The sequence below is a fragment of the Acanthochromis polyacanthus genome, chromosome 5 (genome assembly GCF_021347895.1).
Source record: "Acanthochromis polyacanthus isolate Apoly-LR-REF ecotype Palm Island chromosome 5, KAUST_Apoly_ChrSc, whole genome shotgun sequence".
Classification (NCBI taxonomy): Eukaryota; Metazoa; Chordata; class Actinopteri; family Pomacentridae; genus Acanthochromis; species Acanthochromis polyacanthus.
Window position 1 is genome coordinate 36,526,323 of NC_067117.1, and position 26,284 is coordinate 36,552,606.

The following is a 26,284-nucleotide window of genomic DNA, read 5'->3' on the forward strand; positions in this document are numbered from 1 at the left end:
GCATGATCAAAAATACAAAACAGATGAAATTAAATAAAAATAATATTAATCTACAAAAAAGAAAAAAATTCTAGAAAAGGCAGAAGTAGTGGACAGAGCAGTTTATTTCTGTGACAGTCGCTCCGACACCATGCATCCCATCAGTCCAACCAAGGTGTTTGAATTTCCATCCCTCCTCTGGATATTCTGGAGCATAGCTGTGGCCAGGTCTTGGTCTCTTCTGATCTGTTCCAAGAATGGTTCATCTGATCTCACCAGATACTGCAGAGGATCCACAGCAGCATCCCGCTTCCTTTTTCTTGCAAAAAAGCACCCAAAAAGTACTAGTTGTTAGCCATTACTTTCTATATTCATAAACACAGTTAATTTAAAGTAAATGTTCTATTTTGCAATTTTAGGATTAACCAAAGATAACATCCAGTGCCCTCCATAATTTTTGGCACCACTGGTTAAGATGTGTTCTTTAGCTTCTAATAAATTTGTTTTTTTTCTAAATAATATAGGACCACAATAAAAAAAGAGGAAATCCAACCTTTAATTCAAGTGTATTTATTCAGTGGGGAAAAAAAAATCACACATTAAGAAATAATTGTTTTACATCAAATCATGTGTGCCACAATTATTAGCACCCCTGATGTTAATACTTTGTACAACCCCCTTTTGCCAACAAAACAGCACCTAATCTTTTCCTTTAATACATTTTTATACAATTTTCAGTGTGAGAGTATGCTTCTGCAATAAAAATTGAATCTATTTTAAGGTTTTCAACACATCTTAATCAGGGGTGCCAATAATTATGGAGGGTGCTGTAATGATCATGTTGATGTCTGCACAGTCTAATCAGATCTTACTTGATTTGGTCTGTTGAGAGGAGGAGGGCATGGATGAGTTGCAGGATGAGACCAGCAAGCTGCAGATGTCACGAATGGGAGAAGTAGAACCCAGGCGCAGATACCAACAGGCAGGCAACAGGAGTAAGTGGTGAAATTAGGTTTATTTAACTAAAATCCAGAGTTCAGTAGCTGATCAACACACAAGGGAAACGTACTCACTACTATGATAATCCTCTCCAAAAGGGAAGGAAAAAGCTTCGGCTAATCCAAAAACTCTGAGTCTTTAAAGGAGTCGAGTCCACAAAAGAAAAACCAATAATGTCCAAAAACAGCTGAATCCAAGGGGGACCAATCCTCAAACGTCCAAAGTTGGGGAAAACGGAAGGAGTGAGGGGAAAGCCATGTCTTGGAAGGTCTGAACTGTGACGCTCCCACACACAAAGAGGGGAGCAGAGGATATTTAAACAGAAAGGGAAGGCAGGTGAACAGTGTTTGCTGATTGCTCCACAGCTGAGTCTCATCCACAATTAGCTGTCCTACAGCAGGCGATCAGCTGGGAGCGAGAGAGGGAGACAGGGAAAAAACCAGGCAGGAGCTGCATCAGCATCCAGCCAAAGGCAGGAAACAAAAACCAGTCAGGAGCCGGGCGGCCTCCTGACAGCAGAGTAGTGATCCTGTCAACTGGACCTCATCATCGAAGGCTGACAATTAATAAAATTAACAAGACATGTTGTTGATAGCATCTGTATTACAAATAATTTTTTCCATTAACTGATTAATTGTTACAATGTTAGAAAGTGTCACAAAAAATACATGTAACAATTTCCAACAGTGCTAAACGCCTTGTTTTATTTGAGACAACTGAAAATCACCAAAGAAATCTGAGTATAAGAAATCAAAGCATTGAATTTCAACATCTGCAAAGCTGAAACCTCAAGAACAATCAGCATTTAACCTTGAAATTATGAAAACAGCTGCACATTACCAGTACTCTTTACTTCACTGTTAATTTGATCATTTGAATCAGTTTTAGACTTGCATTAATGAAAATGTTTACAAACAGTTTATTGGTTTTTCACGGGAAATTTCAATGATAACCACATAGTCCAGTAATATGATTAATGGGTCATTGTGTAACAATGTGGGAGGTTTTGAATACAGGTCTTGTAATAAAATATTGCTGCTGTTTTTCTCAGGTTTTATAAGGAATTGTTTCATAGCTTGTTAGCTTACCAGTGGCTAACTGGTTAGCAAACAATTATCACCGCCAACCTCTGATCACTGATCCTTTGTCCGGACCACGTTAGCTGGCATGACGTTCATAATATTGATGTGGGACTCTTGTAGCGAGCATATTCCAGGCATGTCATTGGGAAATTACCAAATAAGTGAATCCTTGGAAGCGAGGGAGCGGAGCAAGGTGGGGGGGGGGGCTTTTGAAATTTAAAGGCTGAAATGGTGCATTCTGGTGAACTCTGACACCTAGAATTCTTTAAACATGAAGGCTTAAAAAAATGTCTGTATGGGACCTTCTAGGCACCCCCCAAAAACAGCACAAAGTCATGTTAATGTGATGAAACCAAATATTTATACTGGATTTAAATTTGAATGAGCCACATGAAGTCATCACGATGTGTGCTTTCCGATCGACCATGGGAGTGAGCTTCTTCTGTTGAGGAACTTGTGGGGCAATGCCACTGGATTGTTGCACGTACACACTACTGATCCCGTATGTTAGGGTGACCATACGTCCTCTTTTGCCTGGACATGTCCTCTTTTGAGCGGCTGTCCGGCCTGTCCGGCCGGTGTTTATAAAGTCCTTCAAATGTCTGGGTTTTTGAACTGAAAATTTTTCGCGCGCGAGCTGGAAGTGTGTCCTCTTTTCAGAGAAACAGAATATGGTCACCCTACCATATGTTTGGTCCTGTTGTCGCGTCTCTTCCCTCCGTCGGGTGAAAAAATTGCTGGGCATTTGGTGGTTAGAGCGCTTTTCGTACAATTTCCTGGCATGATTTTTCGTTTTCATGTGGTCTATCAGCGCTTGGCATCCTCTGTCGCTGTATTTTGTCTCATCGTCGCACACCATGCACCTCGCTTTCTCAGCTACATCTAACTTTCGATAATGCTCTCCAATCATTTCCAACTTGTGCTTTTGTTGCGTAAGCTTCATGGATTTCGCCAACCACTCCCAATTCCACTTAACGCAACACCCATCATCCACTTCCCTTGCTCTATTCTCCTCTTTCCTGTCAATAATTCTAGCCATATTCCTCTTTCTCCCTGTCCTCCTTCTTCGCGCGACCACACAAACTGCCTTCCACTCTCGTAAAATGGTAGTTCTCGCATTACCGAATTTGAACACGATGTACGTGAAAGTAAACATTGCAAGCCAGCGCACTGCTGACAACTACGTGCGATCCAACCCTATACCCCTTACACCCCACATTTTTTTTCTCATCGAATTTGGGCGATTCACGTTGGGTCTCAACATTGATACCTCGATACGCGGATCCGCGACCAAATAACATGCCTGATATTCGTAGTAGGCTAACAGCAGGTGTTTGAGAAATAAACTTATCAGGATCAGTGGTCTACATGGCAGACTAGTGCATCAACTCCAGCTCGGCTGTGTCGTCCAGGGCCCCGGTGGAATCACGGAATGCAGCCGGTCAAAATGGGGGCTCTTTTTGGCCGACCACTGCTGTGTCCCCAGGAGCCGGTGCATAGTTGGTGGAAACGCAAAGAACTGGTGCTCAGTCAGACACTGGCTTTGAACTTGCACTGTAACCAGCCTGCTCAAAAAGCGGTGTTGTTTATGTGAAAACTGTGCCTCTTGTCGTACGGGTGGGTGTCCTCTGGTGTCATTTCTCCATATTTCATACTCCATAAAAAGATCACGCCACTGCCCATATAGAAAAACCTGTGATGGTAAATCAGGGTTAAACTGTTTGCACTGTGTAAGTTTGGTGGCTTTCTCTCTTCCAGATGTATATCCAAACAACCACACTGACCATCTCTGTGAGCCTGAGCGCTTCAGTATCCCTCGGGTTGCTCTACATGCCCAAGGTCTACGTGGTTCTCTTCCATCCTGAGCAGAACGTGCCCAAACGCACACGCAGCCTCAAGGCTGTGGTTACCGCTGCCACCATGTCCAACAAATTCAACCCCAAGGCCGGACTCAGACCCAACGGAGAGGCCAAGACTGAGCTGTGCGAAAGCCTCGAAACACAATGTAAGAACACACATGCTAATGAGGATATCTTTGACTAAAAAACCTGCTGCTGTTTTTTTTTTTTCCTCAGGAATGTTTTGTCCTTCAGTGTCTGTAAATCAAACAAATTGATGCAATGATAGGAAGCTGAGTAAAAAATTATTACTTATTACTTATGCAGCATGTTATTTAACACTTCACTGAATCCAGTAAATGTGCCACTGTTGTTTATTTGCTGGCGGGGGGATGAATATTGTTCTCTAAATTATGTGTATGAGGGATAAAGTCACGAAGGAATGGATTACAGAACATATTCTACATTTCAGCATTGAAACTACAACTCTAGTTTAGAAAAACCTTAAATTTGGCAAACTTTTTTTCTCCACAAAGGTTCTGATGGAATTTATCAGCTACACATGAAATTTTACCTTTATCTCTTCCAAGTACCCTGCTACATATTTATGTAGCAGGCAGCTCGAATTGATAGAACTTGGAAACAGCCCCACAATTTAATCCATTGTTTCTTGTATCATAGCCGACGGAGAAGTCCCTATAAGTCCACAGCAGTGGATTTGTAATAGGATCGCAATCATGTGATCGTCAGCAGGCAGCTGACATAGTGTTCTTTTGTTGTCAGTGATGCCGTGGCGCGATCTCACAATGATACAGAAGTCTTTAACAAATCCATGGATCCAGACTGTAAGCCGCATCACAGCCAAAATCTAATCAGTTGGTCTGTTCGTCCGTTTTTGAGTATTGTTGCTAAGAGACAGACAAACAAACAGACAAAGCAAGGCTGATCATCATATAACTCTGCCGAGGTTCCGCCTCCTGGGCGGAGTAGTAAAAGGGGGCAGAAAGATTCTCCTGGTTCATTTTCTGGCTGCTAGCATCAGGAAAATCAACATGATTTCCAGTAACCAATTTCTGCCAACAATGCAATGGCAGGTGTTGTTACTTCCTGATCTAGTAGAGATACTGCCAAATGAACATCTGCTGAACCTTTTCTTTATCAAGCGAATACCTGACTGAGGTTAATTCTTATTTTAATTCAGTTGCTTTCTTTGCCCACTTGACATCGAGGCGCAATTTCTTTTACCAAAGGTTATACCGTTACTCAATTTGTTCTGTTAACTATAAATCAAGCCTCTATTTTCTCTGAACATTTTGGCTCCAGTGGCAGACAGAATTGCATAGTGAAAGCAAAGTTTATTGGGAACCAATCTAAACACAGATGGTGTCATAATCCTATAGCTATTACATTATGCAGTCAATATTTGCTTCAAAATGATTTCTTCAAGCAAGAAATGTATCTATCACCAATTTAAATCAGATTGTGCTTTAACTCATTAAAATGGGTTATTTCAAAGACCAACCATGACTTAAAAACTGCGAGTTTAGGTCACAATGAAGCCAAAGATTTCTTGGCTCCAGCTTTGAATCTGGACTTTTTTTTTTTTTTAAATGTATACAAAATTTTTTAACAGAATTCAGGGAGACCTCCTGTTGGGCTCTTGGAAACTGATCAACGTTTGTCACTGTTAATTGACATACTACAGAAAAAACATTAACCAAAACAATAATCAGGAGCTCAGTAATAAAAATCTTTGGCTACAGCGAGAGTTGAAACATAATAAATAATGAGGCATCTGACTCTCCTTTCTGAGGCATCTGAATATCTCAGCGGGCACCTCCTCCTCCTAATCTCAATACCAATAAAAGTGCTTGGCACTACTGCATCAATGACACACTCTAGATTTATACAAGTGAAGTAAATAATGACTTCAGCAATTGAGTCAGCAGAAATTACTCGTGACGTCCAAAATGCTCCTCTTCTGCTTGCCACTGGCAGGAAGAGGTTTTAATCGGTCACGTCTGTCAATAGAAATGCATTCCCTCCATCTGGCCCCAAACTTGGAAGGAATTGAGTGTTTTGTCACACATTCTAAAGCTGTATTCTTCTCCTTATTTTTAATAAAAGCAGTGGTGAGAAATGTTTCCTTTCATAGAAGAATAAAAAAAAGCTGACACTATTTCCTGTTTACACAAAAACAGAAATCAGTATAAAATGTATGACAATGCACAGCAGCAACAATAGAACAATGCTGGGAGGACAATCGACTAAAATAGCTACATGTAAACACACAGAGCTTTTTCTTACATTTTCTTGCTTTAAGTTTCTGTGGAGGTTTAATGGGACCTTTTGTCACAATAAGTGGTGAGAAGGCAAAGACACAGAATTGATAGCCAGTAGCAACTTATCCTGATGGTGTTAAAGTTTACAGGGGTTGTACAGTGCAAGGCTATTTGAATAAGCACCATTTGTCCCTGTCATTGCCACTGCGGATATATGGCTTGATGAAATTGAAAAATTCCTGTCCAGGCCAGCTCCCACAACTGCTGAGATCTGGTGACATTTTGTCAGGATTTATCTGCTCCACCTCAGCGCATCAGCTAACATGGTCTGGGGAAACAACTGGAAAGCTGACTGCTGATATCTGCAGGAAAAAGGAGGAGATGGTGCTCGCTCTATGTAGTAATGGCATTTCCTGAGGGAATAAACATTGTCACAGAAAAAATCATTGGGCTGCACAGTGGATGGTGGTTAGCACTGTTGCCTGGCAGCTAGAAGATCCCCAGTTTGTGTCCCTACCTTCCTGGGATCTTTCTGCAGGGAGTTACATGTTCTTCCTGCGCATGCATAGGTTTTTTCTGGCTTCCTCCCACAGTCAAAAACATAATCAGGTTAATTTGTGATTCTAAATTGTCTGTCAATGTGAATGTGAGTGTGCTTGTTTGTCTCTATATGTAGTACTGTGATAGACTGGCAACCTGTCCAGGGAGTCCCCTGCGGTCATCCTAAGTCAGCTGGGATAGACTCCAGCCTCTCCATGACCCTAATGAGGATTAAGTGGTGTTTAGACAATGGATGGATGAATAGAATTACTGAATGTTTTGGAATTATTGGCGTTAATTTTACACTGCGACATGAGAACAAATCAAGGACTGAATACAAATTCTCAGACATTATGTGACATTTCATCTTCAAACTGGTTAAACCAGAAAAGCATGGATAAACAAAAGCACCCGCACGTCCAAATCCTCCTCATCTTAAAGGTTACAATAGCTCATCTTAACTCAATTTGAGTCTCAATCTCCTCTCTTATTCTTCTCTTTCAGCTTTCTCGACAAAGCAAACCTACATCAGCTACAGCAACCATGCAATCTAAGGGACAAAGGTTCTTCATCACAATTCAGGATTTCCACCCTTACGGAGAAAAAACATGCAGTGGAAATTCACACAGCTGGCAAAAAAGAAAAAGGATGTGTTATTGTGTGGGAGGAGATCACAGAAGAATTGCCCAAAGATGTGACATTGCGAAGAGAGACCACAAAGAGATGCAGGGATGGACAATGCAGGGGACCAGAACAGATAACAGTACAATTTTAAGGTTCCATCTTCCGTCTGCCTCACAAGAATACACACAGACACACACAGACACACACACAAAGAAAGAGAAAAATGAAAAATACTTGCATGGCAGAGGCCTGGAGACTGAAAGATGGCGCTTTCCTTTTGAGTGTTTACATTTCCGCGATGCCCTCTGTTAAAGATTTCTATCAACTTGAGCCGTGCTGACTGAAACTGAACTAAAATCACAATTATGTTCAAGTGTTCTCAATGTTGTCTGCCAGTTTTGCGAACTATAATTAATCTTAAAATCCTCAAGGCATCACAAGGGATTAATCAACACCAAAAAGGCATGAAAACATGGTCGTTGGATTTCTCAGAGGGAGCTCATGTTTGTTCATAATTTTTTCTAAATGTATTCTAGTCTCCTGAGCGAAATGACTGGAAGTGACTGGTAATCATCTCAACAATGCAACAGATCCATACCAGACATCACATTTTTTTAATTTCTTCTTCCAGGTTGCTGCTGACTTCATAAGAATGACTACACATATAAGATGGTCTCTGCCGATTTTGAGCATGCCAGTTTCAACATCCTGTGTTGTGTTGTTACAAAAACAAAAATAAATAAGAAAAAGACAAACTAATATATTTGGAATGCGTTTAAACTCCGTTGCAACGTTGTTAAAAATTGTTTGGGTCTGAGCCTAGTGTATGTTAAAAACTATTCTCAAATGGTGAAGGTCTAGTGAGTGATTGTTTATCTGTGCTAAAGTGAGGCCATGATTTGTATTACCAGCTAGCCCAAGGCTGCCACTGCCCTCCGCATACCTGTATGTGCTTTCAAACAGTGGCTCATGGTTAAAATAAGCAATGTTTTTAGCCAGGAGATCTCACTGTGAGCTGTCATCCAGGATGACCCTCCCATCACTGCCACCAGCTATTCTCTTGGTTACACGTACTTAGTGTAAGGGTAAAGCTTAGCTGTACAGATCCATTAGTAGGGGAATTAAGATGAAGTATGCCCTTGAGAGGATCATGCAATATGCCCTGAAGGTGATATCCATAATGGACCAGCTATCGAGAAAATTCATTACTGAACATGTCCTCCTCGGGCACTCTCATGATAAGGAGGAGGTGTTAGGAAGTTCTAAGGCTTTTCGACAGATGAAAATCTAATTGCAAAACTATACAATATCTTTATCCATCACCCTGAGCTTGCTGAACAGATTAAAAGTTGGCTTCGTGCAGTGTAAAAGCCCTCTAATGTCTTGGGGGAAAAAAAATTGTGGGGTCATTTGTGCTGTGAATTCAATGCTGCTTCTCATGCCTCCCTCTGTGTTACTTTTCAACACCATTTGTGTTGCAGAATAAAATGTGAGTGCTGACCAAATTAAATGGCAAGTTAATGTATGTTATTAAATAGACTGATGATGTCTGCTTTATGTCCTGACATATCCTAAAATTGGGGAAAATGTACAAAAAGATACAGTGCCTGGCTATCTGACTATGTATTTGTAAAACCTCATGAAAACTAATGAGTGTGTGAAGCATGTTTAGTTTTTTTTATACAAAATTTTATTTCTATTAAAAATGTTTTCAAAATTTCAACGTCCATTTCCGGGTTTGAGTGATTAAGGGAAGAAATCTGCTGGTTTGTATAGTTTTGAGAAATGAGAGGACTATACCATTGCAGAATATTTTTATTTCTTGTGCTGTATGTTGCCTGATTAAAACCCAGAAAGGTACATTATCAAACCTAAATTATCTTCATATAAATGATTGGCATCACTTCTATGTGAGCAGCCTGTTGTAAAGAAACAACACAGATTATAAACAAATTTCTACGCCCCAAAGAAAAAGAGACAACGGCTGCAATCCTCTGAAAAATATGTTGTCACAATTGCTTTGATACTAGCACTGGAAGGACAGTGAGTTGGTGGAAGGAAACATACAATTATTTAAAATGAATGGTTAGCCCCTACTTGAATCCAAGGCTTCTGTATGCAGCAAGCTCTCAGCAGCTATCATCTTCTTCTATGCCTCCTTGATAAAGCAAGCCCACCGCACAAAAGCCCTGGAAATAATGGTGCTAAATGCATGCCTGAGTCCTAGACTACAGCAATATCCAGAGCTGAATATACATAATCCACAGCACAATGAGGTGTCTGAAGTGGTTTGCCTCATGAGAATACAGGGTTTTTCCATTACAAACTACCATGCTGACAATCTAATTCCTATAATAATAAAGAAAACATTGTTATATGTAGATATTAGGTGAAACAATGTATCAATGTTCAATCATTATTTGCTGTCAGATAACATCTGCTGACAATTCAGTGTAAAGATAAGCTCACACAAGATTTTTCCAGTCCAGCTACTCTTTACACAGAGGAAGAAATAATTAATTCACAAACAAAAGAAAAAAGCCCTTTTGGGTGGCAGCCAAATAAAATCTATGTATTAGCGATACAGCACTGATGTGGGACACTAACTAAATAAATTTGTAAATCAATACATTATTTCTTAGCTGAAGCCAAGTAAAGCTGAAAATAACTTTAATGTTGTTTCTCGAGACCTACAAAGTGCAATAATCAGTCCCTCCAAGATTTCACCGACCAAAATGAATGCACAGGTGCTTCTTTAGAAGCTAGCTTCATAAGTTGTAGATGTAGAGGAGGACGCAGTATCTGTCACGTGCAGCTTTTAAAAACACAGAAGCTGCAAAGCACATACAGACAAAAAAGGACTCTCATACTGCAGTCAATTTATTCCCATTTAAATGTAACTTCAACAACACAGTAGGTACAATAGAGACATCGATCAGTCTGAAGACACATGGTGAACTAAATAACTGGACACTTTCTTTGGTCACACCTCAGCAAATCTCAGTAAATCCCTACAGAAAAGCAACTACTGCCAAAGCATTAGACAAGCTACACTAACCCACAAATTCCTGCATCTGCTTCACAGTGAAACTGCAGAAGGAAGGCACTAATACACCAAATGGGAAGTGATCATAATGCATCAGTGGTACAGTACATGCTGTTTTACCCTTATTAATGCTGCTAGAGATGTAACGTTAAACTCACCAACAATATGGTGAGTATTGTTTGAATTTATCACTTCATGATATTTTTCAAGTTTTAAAGTTGATCTTTGGTTGTTGATTTGATTTCAACCCCAGAAACCCCAGAAACTCAGCAAAGATACATGTTTAGAACTTTTTTCCCCCAGGAAAACAATCTCTCATGCAGTGAAATGGCTCACACCATTGCTTTCTTTGGCATGCCGCAAGGGGACACAAGCCAGTGTCTTATTGTGCCGGTCCCAAGCCCGGATAAATACAGAGGGTTGTGTCAGGAAGGGCATCCGATGTAAAACTTTGGCCAAACCAAACATGCGAATCAAATGTATGACTTCCATACCGGATCGGTCGAGGCCCGGGTTAACAACTACCGCCATCAGTGCTGTCGACCTACAGGGTGCCAGTGGAAAATGGACGACTGTTGGTCGAAGAAGGAGGGGAGGAAGGTGTGTAACTATGACAGGAAAAGGTAGCGAGCTGGTTGACATGATGCAGAGAAGGAAGGTGAACATACTGTGTGTCCAGGAGACCAGGTGGAAAGGTAGGAGTTTAGGAGCAGGGTCCAAGTTGTATTTATATAGCACTTTTACCGAAAGTGCTTTACATGATACATCACATTCACCCATTCACACACTGATGGCGGAAGCTGCCATGCAAGGCACTAACCACGACCCACCAGGAGCGGTTAGGGGTTAGGTGTCTTGCTCAGGGACACCTCAACATGAGCACAATAGGCCGAGAATCGAACCGGCAACCTTCCAGTTACAAGACGGCCACTCGACCCACTGAGCTATGCCGCCCCCAAGTTTAGGAGCAGGGTTCAAGTTGTTCTATCATGGTGTAGATAGGAAGAGAAATGGAGTAGGAGTTATCTTGAAGGAGGAGTTTGTTAGAAATGTCTTGGAGGTAAAAGGAGTGTCAGATCGAGTGATGAGCATGAAGCTAGAAATCGAAGGTGTGATGTTCAATGTTGTTTGTGGGTATGCTTCACAGGTAGGATGTGAGCGGGAGGAGAAGGAGAAATTCTGGCTGGACCTTGATGAAGTGATGAAGAGCATCCCTAGAAGTGAGAGAGTTGTCATTGGTGCAGACTTCAGTGGACATGTTGGTGCAGGAAACAGCGATGATGAGGAGGTCATGGGCAGGTTTGGTATCCAGGAGAGGAACGCAGAAGGACAGATGGTGGTTAACTTTGCAAAAAGAATGGAAATGACTGTAGTGAATACTTTCTTCCAGAAGAGGCAGTAACATAGGGTGACCTATAAGAGTGGAGGTAGGAGAACACAGGTAGACTACATCTTGTGTAGACAGTGTAATCTGAAGGAGATCAGTGACTGCAAAGTAGTGGCAGGTCAGAGTGTAGCCAGACAGCATAGGATGTTGGTGTGTAGGATGACCCTGGTGGTGAAGAAGATGAAGAGGGCAAAGGCAGAGCAGAGGACCAAATGGTGGAAACTGAAAAAGGAAGAGTGTTGTATGACTTTCAGGAAAGAGTTGAGACAGGCTTTGGATGGTCAGGAGGTGCTTCCAGATGACTGGACAACTACAGCAAATGTGATCAGGGATACAGGTCGGAGAGTACTTGGTGTGTCATCTGGAAGGAAAGGAGATAAGGAGACTTGGTGGTGGAATGAGGAGGTGCAGGAGGGGATCCAGAGAAAGAGGTTAGCTAAGAAGAAGTGGGACACTGAGAGGACTGAAGAGAGTAGACAGGAGTACAGGGAGATGCAGCGTAAGGTGAAAGTAGAGGTGGCAAAGGCCAAACAAGGGGCTTACGATGACTTGTATGCTAGGTTGGACAGTAAGGAGGGAGAGACTGATCTGTACAGGTTGGCAAGGCAGAGAGACAGAGATGGGAAGGACGTGCAGCAGGTTAGGGTGATAAAGGATAAGGATGGAAGTGTGTTGACAGGTGCCAATAGTGTGATGGGAAGATGGAAAGAGTACTTTGAAGAGTTGATGAATGAGGAAAATGAGAGAGAATGAAGAGTAGAAGAGGTGACTGTTGTGGACCAGGAAGTAGCAAAGATTAGTAAGTATGAAGTGAGGAGGGCATTGAAGAGGATGAAGAGTGGAAAGGCACTTGGTCCTGATGATATACCTGTGGAGGTATGGAAGTGTCTCGGAGAGGTAGCAGTAGAGTTTCTGACTGGGTTGTTCAACAGGATCTTAGATAGTGAGAAGATGCCCGAGAAATGGAGGAGAAGTGTGCTGGTGCCCATCTTTAAGAACAAGGGAGATGTGCAGAGTTGTGGCAACTACAAAGGAATAAAGCTGATGAGCCACACGATGAAGCTATGGGAAAGAGTAGTTGAAGCTAGACTAAGGGCAGAGGTGAACATCTGTGAGCAGCAGTATAGTTTCATGCCAAGAAAGAGTACAACAGATGCAATATTTGCTTTGAGGATGTTGATAGAGAAGTACAGAGAAGGTCAGAAGGAGCTGCATTGTGTCTTTGTAGATCTGGAGAAAGCTTATGACAGGGTGCCCAGAGAGGAACTGTGGTCTTGTATGAGGAAGTCTAGAGTGGCAGAGAAGTATGTTAGAGTGGTGCAGGACATGTATGAGGACTGTAAGACAGTGGTGAGGTGTGCTGTAGGTGTGACAGAGGAGTTCAAGGTGGAGGTGAGACTACATCAGGGATCAGCTTTGAGCCCCTTCTTGTTTGCTATGGTGATGGACAGGATGACAGGAAGAGGTTAGACAGGAGTCTCCATGGACTATGATGTTTGCAGATGACATCGTGATCTGTAGTGAGAGCAGGGAACAGGTGGAGGAGAAGCTAGAGGCATGGAGGTTTGCCCTGGAAAGGAGAGGAATGAAGGTTAGTCACAGCAAGATGGAGTATCTGTGTGTGAATGAGAGGGACCCAAGTGGAAGAGTGAGGTTACAGGGAGAAGAGATCAAGAAGGTGGAGGATTTTAAGTACTTAGGGTCAACAGTCCAGAGCAATGGAGAGTGTGGAAAAGAGGTGAAGAAGCGTGTACAGGCAGGCTGGAACGGCTAGAGAAAAGTGTCAGGTGTGATTTGTGATAGAAGAGTTTCAGCTAAAATGAAAGGAAAGGTTTACAAAACTGTGGTGAGACCAGCCATGTTGTTTGGTCTGGAGACAGTGTCCCTGAGGAAAAGACAGGAGGCAGAGCTGGAGGTAGCAGAACTGAAAATGCTGAGGTTCTCTTTGGGAGTGACCAGGATGGATAGGATCAGGAATGAGTACATCAGAGGGACAGCACATGTTAGAGGCTTTGGAGATAAAGTCAGAGAGGCCAGACTGAGATGGTTCGGACATGTCCAGAGGAGAGAGAGTGAATATATTGGTAGAAGGATGCTGAGTTTCCCACTGCCAGGCAGGAGGCCTAGAGGAAGACCAAAGAGGAGGTTTATGGATGTGGTTAGGGAGAACATGATGGTGGTTGGTGTGGGAGAGGAGGATGCAGAGGACAGGATTAGATGGAGGCAATTGATTCGCTGTGGCGACCCCTGAAGGGAAAAGTCGAAAGGAAAAGAAGAAGAAGAAGCATGTCTGCATATATGTCGTCCCTGATCTACGCTGACAACTGATGGTGGTAAATTGCCATTACATGTAGATGCATCAAGGAATGCAAAGAAGGAAGAAAATCACAATAAGTAAACAGGAAATGTGCATATATATATATGTGTGTGTGTGTGTGTGTGTGTGTGTGTGTGTGTGTGTGTGTGTGTGTGTGTGTGTAGGAACCCAGCTTCGGCCTTTGGAATTCCAGAGATGGCAAACTCAGATAAAGAACAGAAGTCTCTTCTCTCCCTACAGGAAGAATGATCCCCCTAGCCTAGCTATGCTAGACTCAGCTCTTAAGACACAAGGGTCTAGGAACGCTCGACAGGGAGGGAGGCGGGCTAAAAGGTTGTCTTTCAAATCACTCTGCAGCAATTGGGTAGGTATACAACCAATCAGTGCAACGAATAGGCTGACGTAGTTCCTAAGAGCGCCGGATTGTGGCTAAGTCCCATTAGCTTCCCAACCAGCGGAGCCCACTGGTATATTAAGGATTTGCCATATCCCGTCGGCATAAGTCCAAATACGTCTTTCTTCTCAATGAAACACTTCAGTGCCGTCCTTTGTTTATCTTTCAAGTTGAATTTTAGCTTCAAATCTTTAAGGGCTGTGGTCAAAGCCGAGTCGAAAGATAACTGTTTATTGTGCGCCGGTTGTTTCTGTCAGAATCGTCGCGCCTCTGTCGTCACTTAGTTATGCCCGCCTTCTGACTCTACACTTCATGGTGATTCGTCTGGCCAGTTTTAGGAGCATCCAACCTTGAGCCTTATGGAGGGTAACTAGACCCACCCTGGCAGAGAATTAAATTTGTTGTGCAGCTAGGCTATGATCCCCCAGTTTCTGGAGGAAAATTGGGACATATGTATTTCTGGGTGTTCTCATTCACAGAAGGATGGAGTCCCCTGCTGAACATTAAAACACCTGGAAGAACCTTTATGAAAGACAATAACTACCACTTTATGCTAAAATGTTTTGCTTTAATCATCTTATTCTTGCTCTCAAACCCCTTCCTCCACAGGAGACATCTCTGCCTTCCACCTGATCAGATAACAGTCTTAAATTTTATGGCTCTGCTGAAGGATGGAGCACACAGACAGACAGACTTTCTTTAAGGAACAAGAACATCTTCAAAACTCATATTTCTAAGATTTATTTTGTTCTTTCAGGGTCACCAAAGTTATTGATGGTACTTTGTATGTAACATATCCAAAATTGACAACTGTACCCCTTGCAGAAGTCCAGATATTTAAATTTGAATTCAATTTCTTCCAACGTCCCACAGTATTCCATTATTAACTGCTGAATATATCTTCTATTCGTGATTGAAAGGGTGAAAACTTGTGTTATTCATTATCATATGTATGACATGTTATCATATCTTCACTGTGACATATATTTGTAGTATGCGTAGAACACATTAACCATATAGTTATTGAATTAAATAATTCATGTACTTGTTGACCTGCATAATCAGGAACATGTGTCCACTTTTGGTTGACTGGATTATGGTGAGGAATAGACAGATCGTGTTTGCACGTTTAATATCATATTTTTAATCCACTCCTGATCATCTCCCCTCTCTTCCTCTCTTGAGAACAAAGAAGGGGTCATATTACTAGGCAGAATTCGCGCCGAAGTATCATCTCTGCCCTGAGGTCCTCCCATGGCCCCCTGGCCTGATATAAGCCGGACAAGGCCTGGCCCCCACTCTCTTACTTCCTTTGTCTCCCGTCTGAGATGCTGCAAGCTGAGGAGCATCTCCCACTATTTCTTACCTAAAGATGCATCTTTCTTTCTATCCTCTGCAGTTCTTTGTTCCAGAGTTTGGTAACCCTGTTTGCCATTTATCTTTTAATTTTTGTAACTTAAAGTTAGACATATTTTTGCTCACGAGTCAACGCCGAATTTATTCGTTTTAATCCCAAGAACTGATTAAGAACCAGTTCTCACTTTTACTCAATTTTGCGCCTGTACAGTTTATCCGTCCTTTTACTCACTAAAGCCTGAGAACCATCATTTTAATCAAGTGGCTTGATCAACCGGACAACCTCAGCTGACAGCACTCGAGATCTGCTGGTCCAGGGATCCATTTGCTCCCAACCGATCGCCTATGCAGGACGACTACTGTCGCCACCGTGACACACAGCGTCTGGGAAGCAAAGCCATCCCGTCGCACTGTGAGACATCATCCAACGGCTACTTCTGCGTCCCAGCATATGACGGTTCACTACAGTAAGGCCAGCTGAGCTTCTATGAGCATTCTCTGTTTCTGAGTTCCGGGTTTGAAGTGACTAACCACTTGATTACTTAATTCATTTAATCCGTTATTCTTATCAACCGTACTTAATCCAAATTACCGTTTATTTAGTCAGGTTAGCTATCTGGCTTCACCTTACCATAATCCTTATATTTTTAATATGCAGAATTGAATCTCCGCATACACATTCCACATACACACACACCCACACACACACCCGTAGTCATGCATGCACATACACACATCACATGGCACTGTATATAGAGTTCACTTGTGTTATTCAATAGAATAGTAAATAAATTAGTGTTGTTCCGATACCATCTTTTTCCTTTCCGATCCGATACCGATACTTGGGCTTGAATACTACCGATCCCTAGCCGATACCAAGGTGTATGAACAAAAAAACACTACAACTGTATATACCATTCAACTTGTTTATGTCCTTTGCATTTTGGACAATTTTAAGATTCAAAATTAGTATAAAAAAAACAAACATATGACAGTATATTATTTGAATGAATGTTGTTTAGTCTGTCATAAACAACTTGACAGTTACTTTTTTAAAATTAAAAAAATTAACATTTGTGCAACATTAATATCACGTATAATACTATTTTCTTTAACTTTATATCAAGTGTTTCAAATCAACATAGAGTGTCTACTCTAACAAAAAAACTTTGAGAATTGTAATAATTCAACTATGAAAAAGTGCAATAACAACTTGCAAATAGTTTTTTCACAAGGACCATAACAATTGGGTAAAAAAAACACCAACAATATTTCAGTATAAATCTAATCTCATTTAGAAACAATACTAATTGTTTTAATGGAATTTGAATAATGTGAAAGATTCAGTGACAACTGCCAAGCTCTGACCTAAAGCCATATGATAATGATGGGATAACTAAATACCATCTCTTCTGCTTATAAGCTGGTCCAAACCTTTACTCATCTGGCTCATGTTCAGGAAAAATAAGCACTTCAATATTTAGGGAAAAAGAGTTGAAAGATAAGTATACTTTACACTTAAATGGAAAAACTGTTGTGCAAGAAAGGGTATTTACGTAATTATTTCAGTGTCTCCTGAGTTCATTTCAACATGTGCTTGGAATCAGCTTTGGTGCCTTTTTTCGGTGTTAAACAGTTGATATATTTTCAGTTGCTGAATTATCCTTGCGTTCTACTTAAATTAGGATGTTGTCAAAACCTCTAACCCATTTGGTATTCCATTTGCCGTTTGAACACATGCAAGTAAATAAATAACACTGGGTTTAACTCTGACCAGTGACAACGGAAATGCAGCTTTACAGCTACACCCTTTTTCCACTAAAATTGCAAATCCAGTAGATTATCTAAAGCATGAAAAAGTGCAGTACCAATGTGAAAATATCTGCTTTAGTGTGCACCTAGATGCAAAATAATACTTCAAATGAACAAGCTCTAAAATGAGCAAAATGAACATTAATTAAACATGGGATTCAAGTAACCATTTTTTCCTCACAAGTTTAGGTACACTGGGAGGTTCTTCTTAAGGAAAATGAGCATTTCTGCTCTCTCACCTCCAAGCCTGTTTCTTTTCTCATCAATAATGTTGGATGCTGCACTAAACAGTCTCTCACTATCTACACTTGTACTAGGTGCAGAAATAAACTTTGCAGCGGTGACAGCCAAGGTGGGAAACCAAACAAGGTTGTTTGCCCAGTATTGAAAAGGACTATCTAAGTGTGGGACAGTTGGCTCCATTAGATATGTTTGTAGTTGAGCACGGGCACTGGTGAACGGTGTGCCATGTTCTTCATGCTCCTGGACAATCTCTTCAAATATTCCCTTCAGCCCACTCTGATTACTGTGGGGATTCTCGGGTTCTGCCTCCATTCGTGGACGTTTCCTGGGGCTTTCTGTGGTGGTCTCAGTATCAGATGGCTCAGTCTTTTCCATCTCTTTTGTCAGAGCTTCCTTTGCATCTCTGATGTGATCAGTGCAGGAGAAGTATCTAAAAGCAACAAAACACAGAAGAAACAATAAGAGCAAGATTACCCCCCAATATGTGTTCAAAGGCTTAAAGCCATACAGCTGTAATGTACTATGTTGCCTATGATTTGTTTGCTAGTGATCTTCTTAGAGTGTGGTCACAAAATAAGCACTACATGAATTTAACACATTACAATATATTTAATTATGTGATTTTGTACTTTTTAAAATAAATTGTTAGCTTAACAAAAAAAGCAAATTATCATCAGGCAAATTACAATAAAATTTAATTATGAGCTAAAACTGAATAGACACTGTACCTGTCTTTAAAACGAGGGTCCAGGAGAGTGGCAACTGCTTACAGGGGCTCTTGCTCAAAAGCTTGAAATCGTCTGTTGACTGCTTCAAGTAGTGTTGATTTCATGGTTTTTATTCCTGAGTCGTCATGGCACTCACGGGAAAGCAGCCGTTTTAGAACAGTCACAGAAGGGATGACTTCAGACAGAGACGAGACAGCGCAGCTCATCTCTTTGGTAAGCTCTTCGAATGGGCTCAAAACAAGGACAGTTTTTTCCAAAAGAGACCACTGGTTAGGAGTCAGGCTCGCAGGGAGGTCGTATTCTGCTCCGTATGCGGAAATTGGCCGTTTCTGCTCCAATGCACTCTCCACCATAAAGAAAGTTCTGTTCCATCTGGTTGTAACGTCTTGTTGAAGACGTTTGCTGGGCATGTGTAAATCTTTTTGTATGTCTTCAAGACGCGTTGTGGCTAGTGGAGAGTGTCTGAAATGTCCAACTATTTTTCTACAGTTAGCCACAGCGTCACTGACGCTTCTCTGTGACAACAACCCCTCGTGAACCACCAGCTGCAGCGAGTGGGCAAAACATCCCAAACTAGGCATGCCAAACTCTTGCATGGCCCTTTTCATGTTGCTAGCGTTGTCTCGCAGAATAACGTGAACACTGGATTTCTTTATTTTCCACTTATCGAGCATCTCCCCAAGTGCCTCGGCAATGGCAAGGGCTGTATGTGATCCACGGAACTGGCTAGCATGCAACACGGCACTCTGGCGTGTAAAAGATGACGATGTCTCCATATGCACCCAGTCAAGCTAAGTAAAGACAACGAGGAAACGTCACTGCTCCAAATGTCTGTAGTGAAGCTGACAGCTGGAACATCTTTAAGTTTGTCAGAAATGCACTTACTCACTGTCGTGTACAGTTTGGGGAGCGCCGTTTCTGAAATGTATTTGTGACCAGGCAAATTGTAGCGCAGCTCAATATACTCCATTAAGCGGTGGAATCCCACATTTTCGACCAGTGATAGTGGCTGGTCACTCAAGACAATAAACTCCACAATTTTATCGCTTATTCCGGTGGTTGAGACTCTTTGGGAAACTTCTCTCTCCGTGTGAAAGAACCTTCTATAGTTTGTTGCTTCTGTCGTTCGGTGTTAGCTTTGATGACTCTCTGGTGTTCTTCGGGGTGGTGCGCTTTCAAATGCTTTATCAAGTTGCTCGTGTTAAATGCCCCAACGTGAGAGCCACCTCTCGAAACATCCTTTTTGCAAATCTGACATTTTGCAGTCTTATTTGTTGGTTGGTCTCGGTGAAAATACTACCAAATAGCCGACATGCTTTACTGTAGCTACCGCTTGTAGCAACTTCCTGTCAAATCAGCGAAGAAGAACTGACTTCCTGTCATAGCAGCATTAGCAAAAGTAGCGGAGCCTGACTGCCCTTTCACAAGGTCCGATATTGTAATTTAATAGTCGCACTGGTGATTTGGTCTGTTTACTTGCCGATACCGATACCTTAAAATAGGGCAATATCGGCGTGAAATCCGATGCCAGCATCGGATTGGAACAACATTAAAATAAATGTTTTCATTTTATACCAAATTACAGTCTTGTGCGTTTCATTGTGAGAAATTGGGGTCAATTTAACCAAGAATTCTAATCTTTAAGATATGAGACTGATCTATTGTATTTCGACAGGGATTTCTTTGAAATTCTGCCGAAATTAATTAATTTCCTTGCATAAGCGAGGTGGTGCCCTATATTCAACGAGTGCAAAAATATAATTACCTTACGTAGTACCCCGACACACACACACACACACACACACACACACACACACACACATATATATATAAAATTAAAGAAACACTTTGAAAACATATCATATTTCAATATGGGGAAAAAACAAACTGGATATTAGCATTGATATGGACTAGATAATGTGTTAGGAATGAAAAGTGCCACATTGTTTGATGGGAATGAAAATTATCAACCCCCCAGGAGGGCTAAATTCAGGACACCCCAAAATCAAAGTGAAAAACTGATGTGGCAGGCTGGTCCATCTTGCTGAAATTCCTTGGCAGCAACTCAAAATGGTATTCAGTAGTTTGTATCGCCTCCATGTGCTTGTATGCATGACTGACGATGCCGGGACAAACTCTGAATGAGACGACAGGTGGTGTCCTGGGGTATCTCCTCCCAGATCTGAACCAGGGCATCAATGAGCTCCTGGAAAGTCTGAGGAGCAACCTGATGGTGTCAGATGGAACAAAACGTAATGTTCCAAAGGTGTTTTATTGGATTCAGGTCAGGTGAGTGTGGGGGCCAGCTAATGGTATCAGTTCCTTCATCCACCAGGAACTGCATGAGTTCTCTTACCACATAAGACTGGGCATTGTCGTGCACCAGAAGGAATCCAGGACCACTGCACCAATGTAGGGTCTGACAATGGGTCAAAAGATTTCATCCTGATACCTAATGGCAGTCAGAATGCCATTGTCCAGCCTGTAGAGGTCTGTGCGTCCCTCCATGGATATGCCTCCCCACACCATCACTGACCCACCACCAAACCAGTCATGCTGAACAATGTTACAGGCAGCATAACATTCTCAACGGCTTCTCCAAGCCCTTTCATGCCTGTCACATGTGCTCAGGGTGAACCTGCTCTCATCTGTGAAAAGCACAGGGCACCAGTGGTGGACTTGCAAATTCCTGTGTTGCCATCTGAGCTCCACGGTGCCAGTCAGCGAGCACAGCGAGCACTAGAGGATGCTGGGCCCTTAGACCACTCTCATTAAATCTCTTTCTGATTGTTTGATCCACTGGTGTAGTCCAGGGTATACGGCGGTATACGGCGTATACCCACTTATTTTTCAGTTAGCATTGCGTATACCCACTTCTAATGCTCCCTGGTGCGCATCATTCAGTAATATCTGTGTACCAGGTAGCCCTCTTTTCCTTAAGGATGATGAAGCCATGAACAACCCTCCTCTGCCTGTAATTGGCTGGTACATGCTACCTTCACTGATTCGATTGGTTAACTTTAGGGATGAGCCAATCAGAGGCAGAGTAGGGCGGGTCATACAGAGGAAAATTTTGCTGACACCTCTGTGGCAGTCCAGTTGATTGACAGGTCTGCTTGAAAGTTGCGCGGAAATGCAAGAAAGGCAGAATAAACACCTTTCAAGTGAGTGGCACGTATCGAGCGAACCTACTTTCATGGACGATATAATTCTCAGGTAAGTTTTAAGGTGGTTTCCAAATGAATCATTGTTTTAAACTACTGGCAACATGACTGCACATTTCAAGGAGAGGATATTTTGTCTCCAGTGGTTAAACTGAGTGTCGGGCAGAGTCTGACTAACGTTTTGAAAGGCTAACGTTATTCTAACGTAAGTCTGAAGCGAGCTAGATTGGGATAATGTGGGAAAACCTCTAGGCTGGTAGTTGATTTTAAAGTAAGTAAAAACACAAGAATGGGGACAGGTAGTTTAAGATTCGACCTAAAACAATATTGAGGTCTAACCAGGCTATCTTATTTTGTATAGGGACAGACAACAATGAAAAGGAAGGGAGGTATTGCTGACTTTTTTGTAAAGAAGCACAAATCAGGCCCAGACCAGGCCCAGACAGACCCCAGTCCTGAAACCAGCAGCCCTGGCAGCTCCCAACCTGAAGCTAGCCAGACAAGTCAGTGTGAGCAGAGTCAAGGACCCAGTCTACCACCACCAGGTCAGAGCATATTGAGGCAGTAAACTGCATCTTCAGTTTATTGAAAGGTGAAGCCTAACACTGTAACAAAAGGTGATTTTGACAGATTAAACCTCATTTTGAATTTTGATTTAGCTTGTAACAATAGATGAATTTCTGTAATCCAGTTTGCTTGTGTGACCAGTAATAACTACAAACTGTTCCTAATCAAGTCATGATAATTTTATAATAGTGGGCAAGTAGAAATGACTGAATAAATTGAATAGAGTAGTCTTCTATGTCACTGTTTCTAAAACAGGGCATTTTTCTGGACTAATTAAAAAAAAAGGTGAAAATTATACCCACTTCTCCAGGGACCACTACACCACTGGTTTGATCAGAGTCATTCACACCAGTGGTCTGCTGGAGGTCATTTTGTAGAGCTATTGCAGTGCTCATCCTGGTCCTCCTTGCACAAAGGAGCAGATACCTGTCCTGCTGATCGGTTGAGGACCTTCGACAGCCCTGTCAAGCTCTCCCAGACTAACTGCCTGTCTCCTGGAATCTCCTCCATGCACTTGAGAATGTGCTGGGAGACACAGCAAACCTTCTGGCAATGGCACGTATTGATGTGCCATCCTGGAGGAGTTGGACTGCCTGTGGAACCTCTGTAGGGTCCAGGTATCGCCTCATGCTACCAGAAGTGACACTTACCCTAGCCAAATGCAAAACTAGTGAAAAATAGTCTGACAATATTAGGAAGGAAAAAAAGTCAGTGGCCTTCACTTGTAAACTCATTCCTGTTTTGGGGGTTGTCTCATTGTTACCCCTCTAATGCATCTGTTGTTAATTTTATGAACACCAAAGCAGCTGAAACTGACTAAAAAGCCCCTCAGTTACTTACTTGACCAGATCAGTATCCCACGTTTCACTGATTTGATGCAATACTTAGATTAAAAAGTGTTCCTTTAATTTTTTTTGAGCAGTGTATATATATATATATATATATATATATATATATATATATATATATATACACACGGGGATTCGTGAAACTGTCACATAAGTTTTAGTTTCGGTTTCGTGCGCACCAACACGATTTCTTCATGTTTTTCGTGCCGCTCACCACGAAATGTTTTTCGCTGTGGTAATCACATCTGAAAGTGGTTTATACCGGCGGATTCATGACGATCTAAGCTGTCCATCGGCGTATACTGCTTGTGTGATCGCGTTTGCGGCCGCCGGCCGCCGGACATTCTTGAAATTCCTATGCAAATTGGTAAGTGTACCACCGGCTTATGGTTAGGTTATGGTTAGGTTATGGTTAGGATTATGGTTAGGGTTATGTTTAGGGACGATGTCATGCAAAATATAGCGTTGGATTCGCCGCGGTTTTACATTAAAAATATAATATACACATTCTTTTGAAATACGTTCTGAGTGGCACGAAAAGTCCGCCGTTTAAAATACATTGGTGTGCATTTCGTGGTGAGCGGCACGAAAAACATGACGAAATCGTGTTGGTGCGCACGAAGCCGAAACAAAAATTTACGTGACAGTTTCACGAATCCTCGTGAGATCGGGCTGATATATATATATATATATATATACATATATATATATATAAATATATATATACACACACACACAGTGGCGGCTGGTGGTGAATTTTTTGGGTGGGCCAGCAAATGCATAATACCGATTAAATGGTTAACACAGCTGCAAAAGCAACATCACCTATGATACACACAGTTACATCAATTACAGGTACACTATACTTTTTTAGTGCTCTACATCAACACTCTCTCTCACTCACACACACACACAAAAACACACACACCACTACAAAACGTGTTCCAACTTCAACGACTGCCCACAGATAGCCTGCTGCAACTGTCTTATTACAACTGTTTGGCAACATGTTGTGCAAAACACGCCTTCAGTACAACAGATGACCTCAGCAAAAACAAGGTTTCACAGTCCTTTAACAGGTCAACATGGGCCTACCTTATTTGAAAAGAAGCTAACATCGATGGCCGATGTGATCCCAGTCTCTTAACTTCCAGCTTTTCCTCCAAAGACATTGAGGAAAATGGACATGAAAGCAAATAATCCACCTCGTTCATGCTAACGCCCGCCATAACTTAACCTTTTCTCCCTGTGTCAAAGGCCTGTGGGCTGCCTGAAGTTAGCCCAAATGATCAGTAAATCACGGGTGTGGGACATGACACCTGTCAATCACTTACAAGAACGAAATGAATGAAAGCCACCGCTGTGTTAACTCGCTGCTATTGGTCAAAAGTCAGTGGCCTGTGGGCTGCCTGAAGTTAGCCCAAATGATCAGTAAATCACGGGGGCGGGACATGACACCTGTCAATCATTTACAAGAACGAAATGAATGAAAGCGGACTGTATCTGCTGGGGCTGTAAAAAAAAACAAAAAAGCCCATTTATAGATATTCTATGTTTTTCTGTTGACTGATTGGTGCTGTTGCTACCTTTGTTTTCACCTAAACTTAACACAATCTGTTTTAAGTTATTTGAAAAATACATTTCTCATCTTTTTTGTGTTGGCCTGGGAGGGCTTAGCCCTGTTAGCCCATTTATACCAGCCATCCCTGTACATATATGTATATACGTGTGTGTATATATATATATATATATATATATATATATATACCCACATAGCAGAGAAATGTGGCCCACATCTGGCTTGAAGCTGGCACAGGTGGCATGCAGTCGGCACTGGCATAAGGCATGTGAACCAAACATGGCCCAGATGTGGCAGAGGTGGCACCTTCTTTAAAGCTCGTGTCCGGAGTTTGAATCGCAGCGTCTCCCAAAACACTGTTGGTCCCACCCTCCCTCTGATTTCGCCCCTTTATTTGTGCACGCGCGCTGTACCTGAGAGGAGTGCCCGGAGTGCTGCAGTATCTTGCCTGTTTTGCTGTTTTCCACTCTTCTACATTTAGTACATTTAGTAAATAATAAAGGAATTACGTTAGAATTCTGTATTGAGTCTAACTTGTCCTAATACCAAAATAACATGAATCTGCTAGGACGAACGAGTAAAGTTTCAATATGTGATTACACTCGTGTATCCCTCTCGATGACGTTGTTTATCAAACTTAGTTAATTTACATGTGTATATGTGTTACATTGTTTATTTATTTCTATCTAGAGTTCAGAATTGCATGACTCCTCTGATGAAGAGTATGTCCCAGACGCCCCAACATCTTCCTCCAGAGGTCGGACATCTAAACGAAGCCATCAGGTGGGCTATGGAGGCCGTGGTCGGGGAGCGACGCGAGCACCCCGAGCCAAAAAACGTCCTGCAGTCTCTTGGCCTGACAAGCTGTGGGATTGGTAACTTTTCTGGAAGTTGCCAATCCCTGATGCTCTCTCCTCCACAAGCAAAACAAATGTGCACGCGGTTGCGTAGTGCGTAGCTCGCCCACCTCTGCATGGGCTTGCTTGCTGTGCGCGTAACCGTTGATTGACAGCATGACAAAGCGGAAGCTCGAACTTGATTGGTCGGCAGCGACCGGCGCTTTTTGGAATAACATGGGGGTCTATGAGAGGAAGGCGGAGCTCATGAATAAATTTTCATATCGCGTCATACTAACATTATATTATAGTATCGAACTAGACTAACACATTTAAGCTTTGTTAAACAGTGATACATAAATTGAAAACAAACGGAAACTCCGGACACGAGCTTTAAGGTGGCAAGCCAAATGTGGGCCAGATGTTGAATTTAGTATGTGGCCCTCATATCAAATTTGAGCTGTGGGCCACAGGTGGCATTCAGTTGGCACCACTTTAAGGTGGCAAAAAAAGATGCGGGCCAGATGTTAAATTTAGTATGTGGCCCACACATCAAATTTGAACTGTGGGCCACATGTGACCTGGGTCTGTTGTTCTTGTCAAGATGATTGTTTGTACCAAATGAAACAAAAATTAAATATCAAGTATGAGTGTGTTAGATGT

At 42.0% G+C, this 26,284-nt stretch overlaps 1 protein-coding gene across 3 annotated transcripts in view; it reads left to right on the plus strand.

Moving 5' to 3' along the window:
* LOC110954544 (metabotropic glutamate receptor 4-like) overlaps nucleotides 1-9,067 on the plus strand; it is a 330,260-nt gene extending 321,193 nt beyond the window's left edge. For 2 of the 3 annotated variants that reach the window (XM_051948292.1, XM_051948291.1), the window contains 2 exons: nucleotides 3,819-4,065; nucleotides 7,225-9,067. In XM_051948292.1, the coding sequence (XP_051804252.1) occupies nucleotides 3,819-4,065; nucleotides 7,225-7,274 (297 nt within the window). In that variant the 3' untranslated portion in view covers nucleotides 7,275-9,067. Of the gene's footprint in view, nucleotides 1-3,818; nucleotides 4,066-7,224 lie in introns of those variants that run through there. The other variant, XM_051948293.1, reaches the window with a different exon arrangement.
* Nucleotides 9,068-26,284: the final 17,217 nt, after the last annotated feature.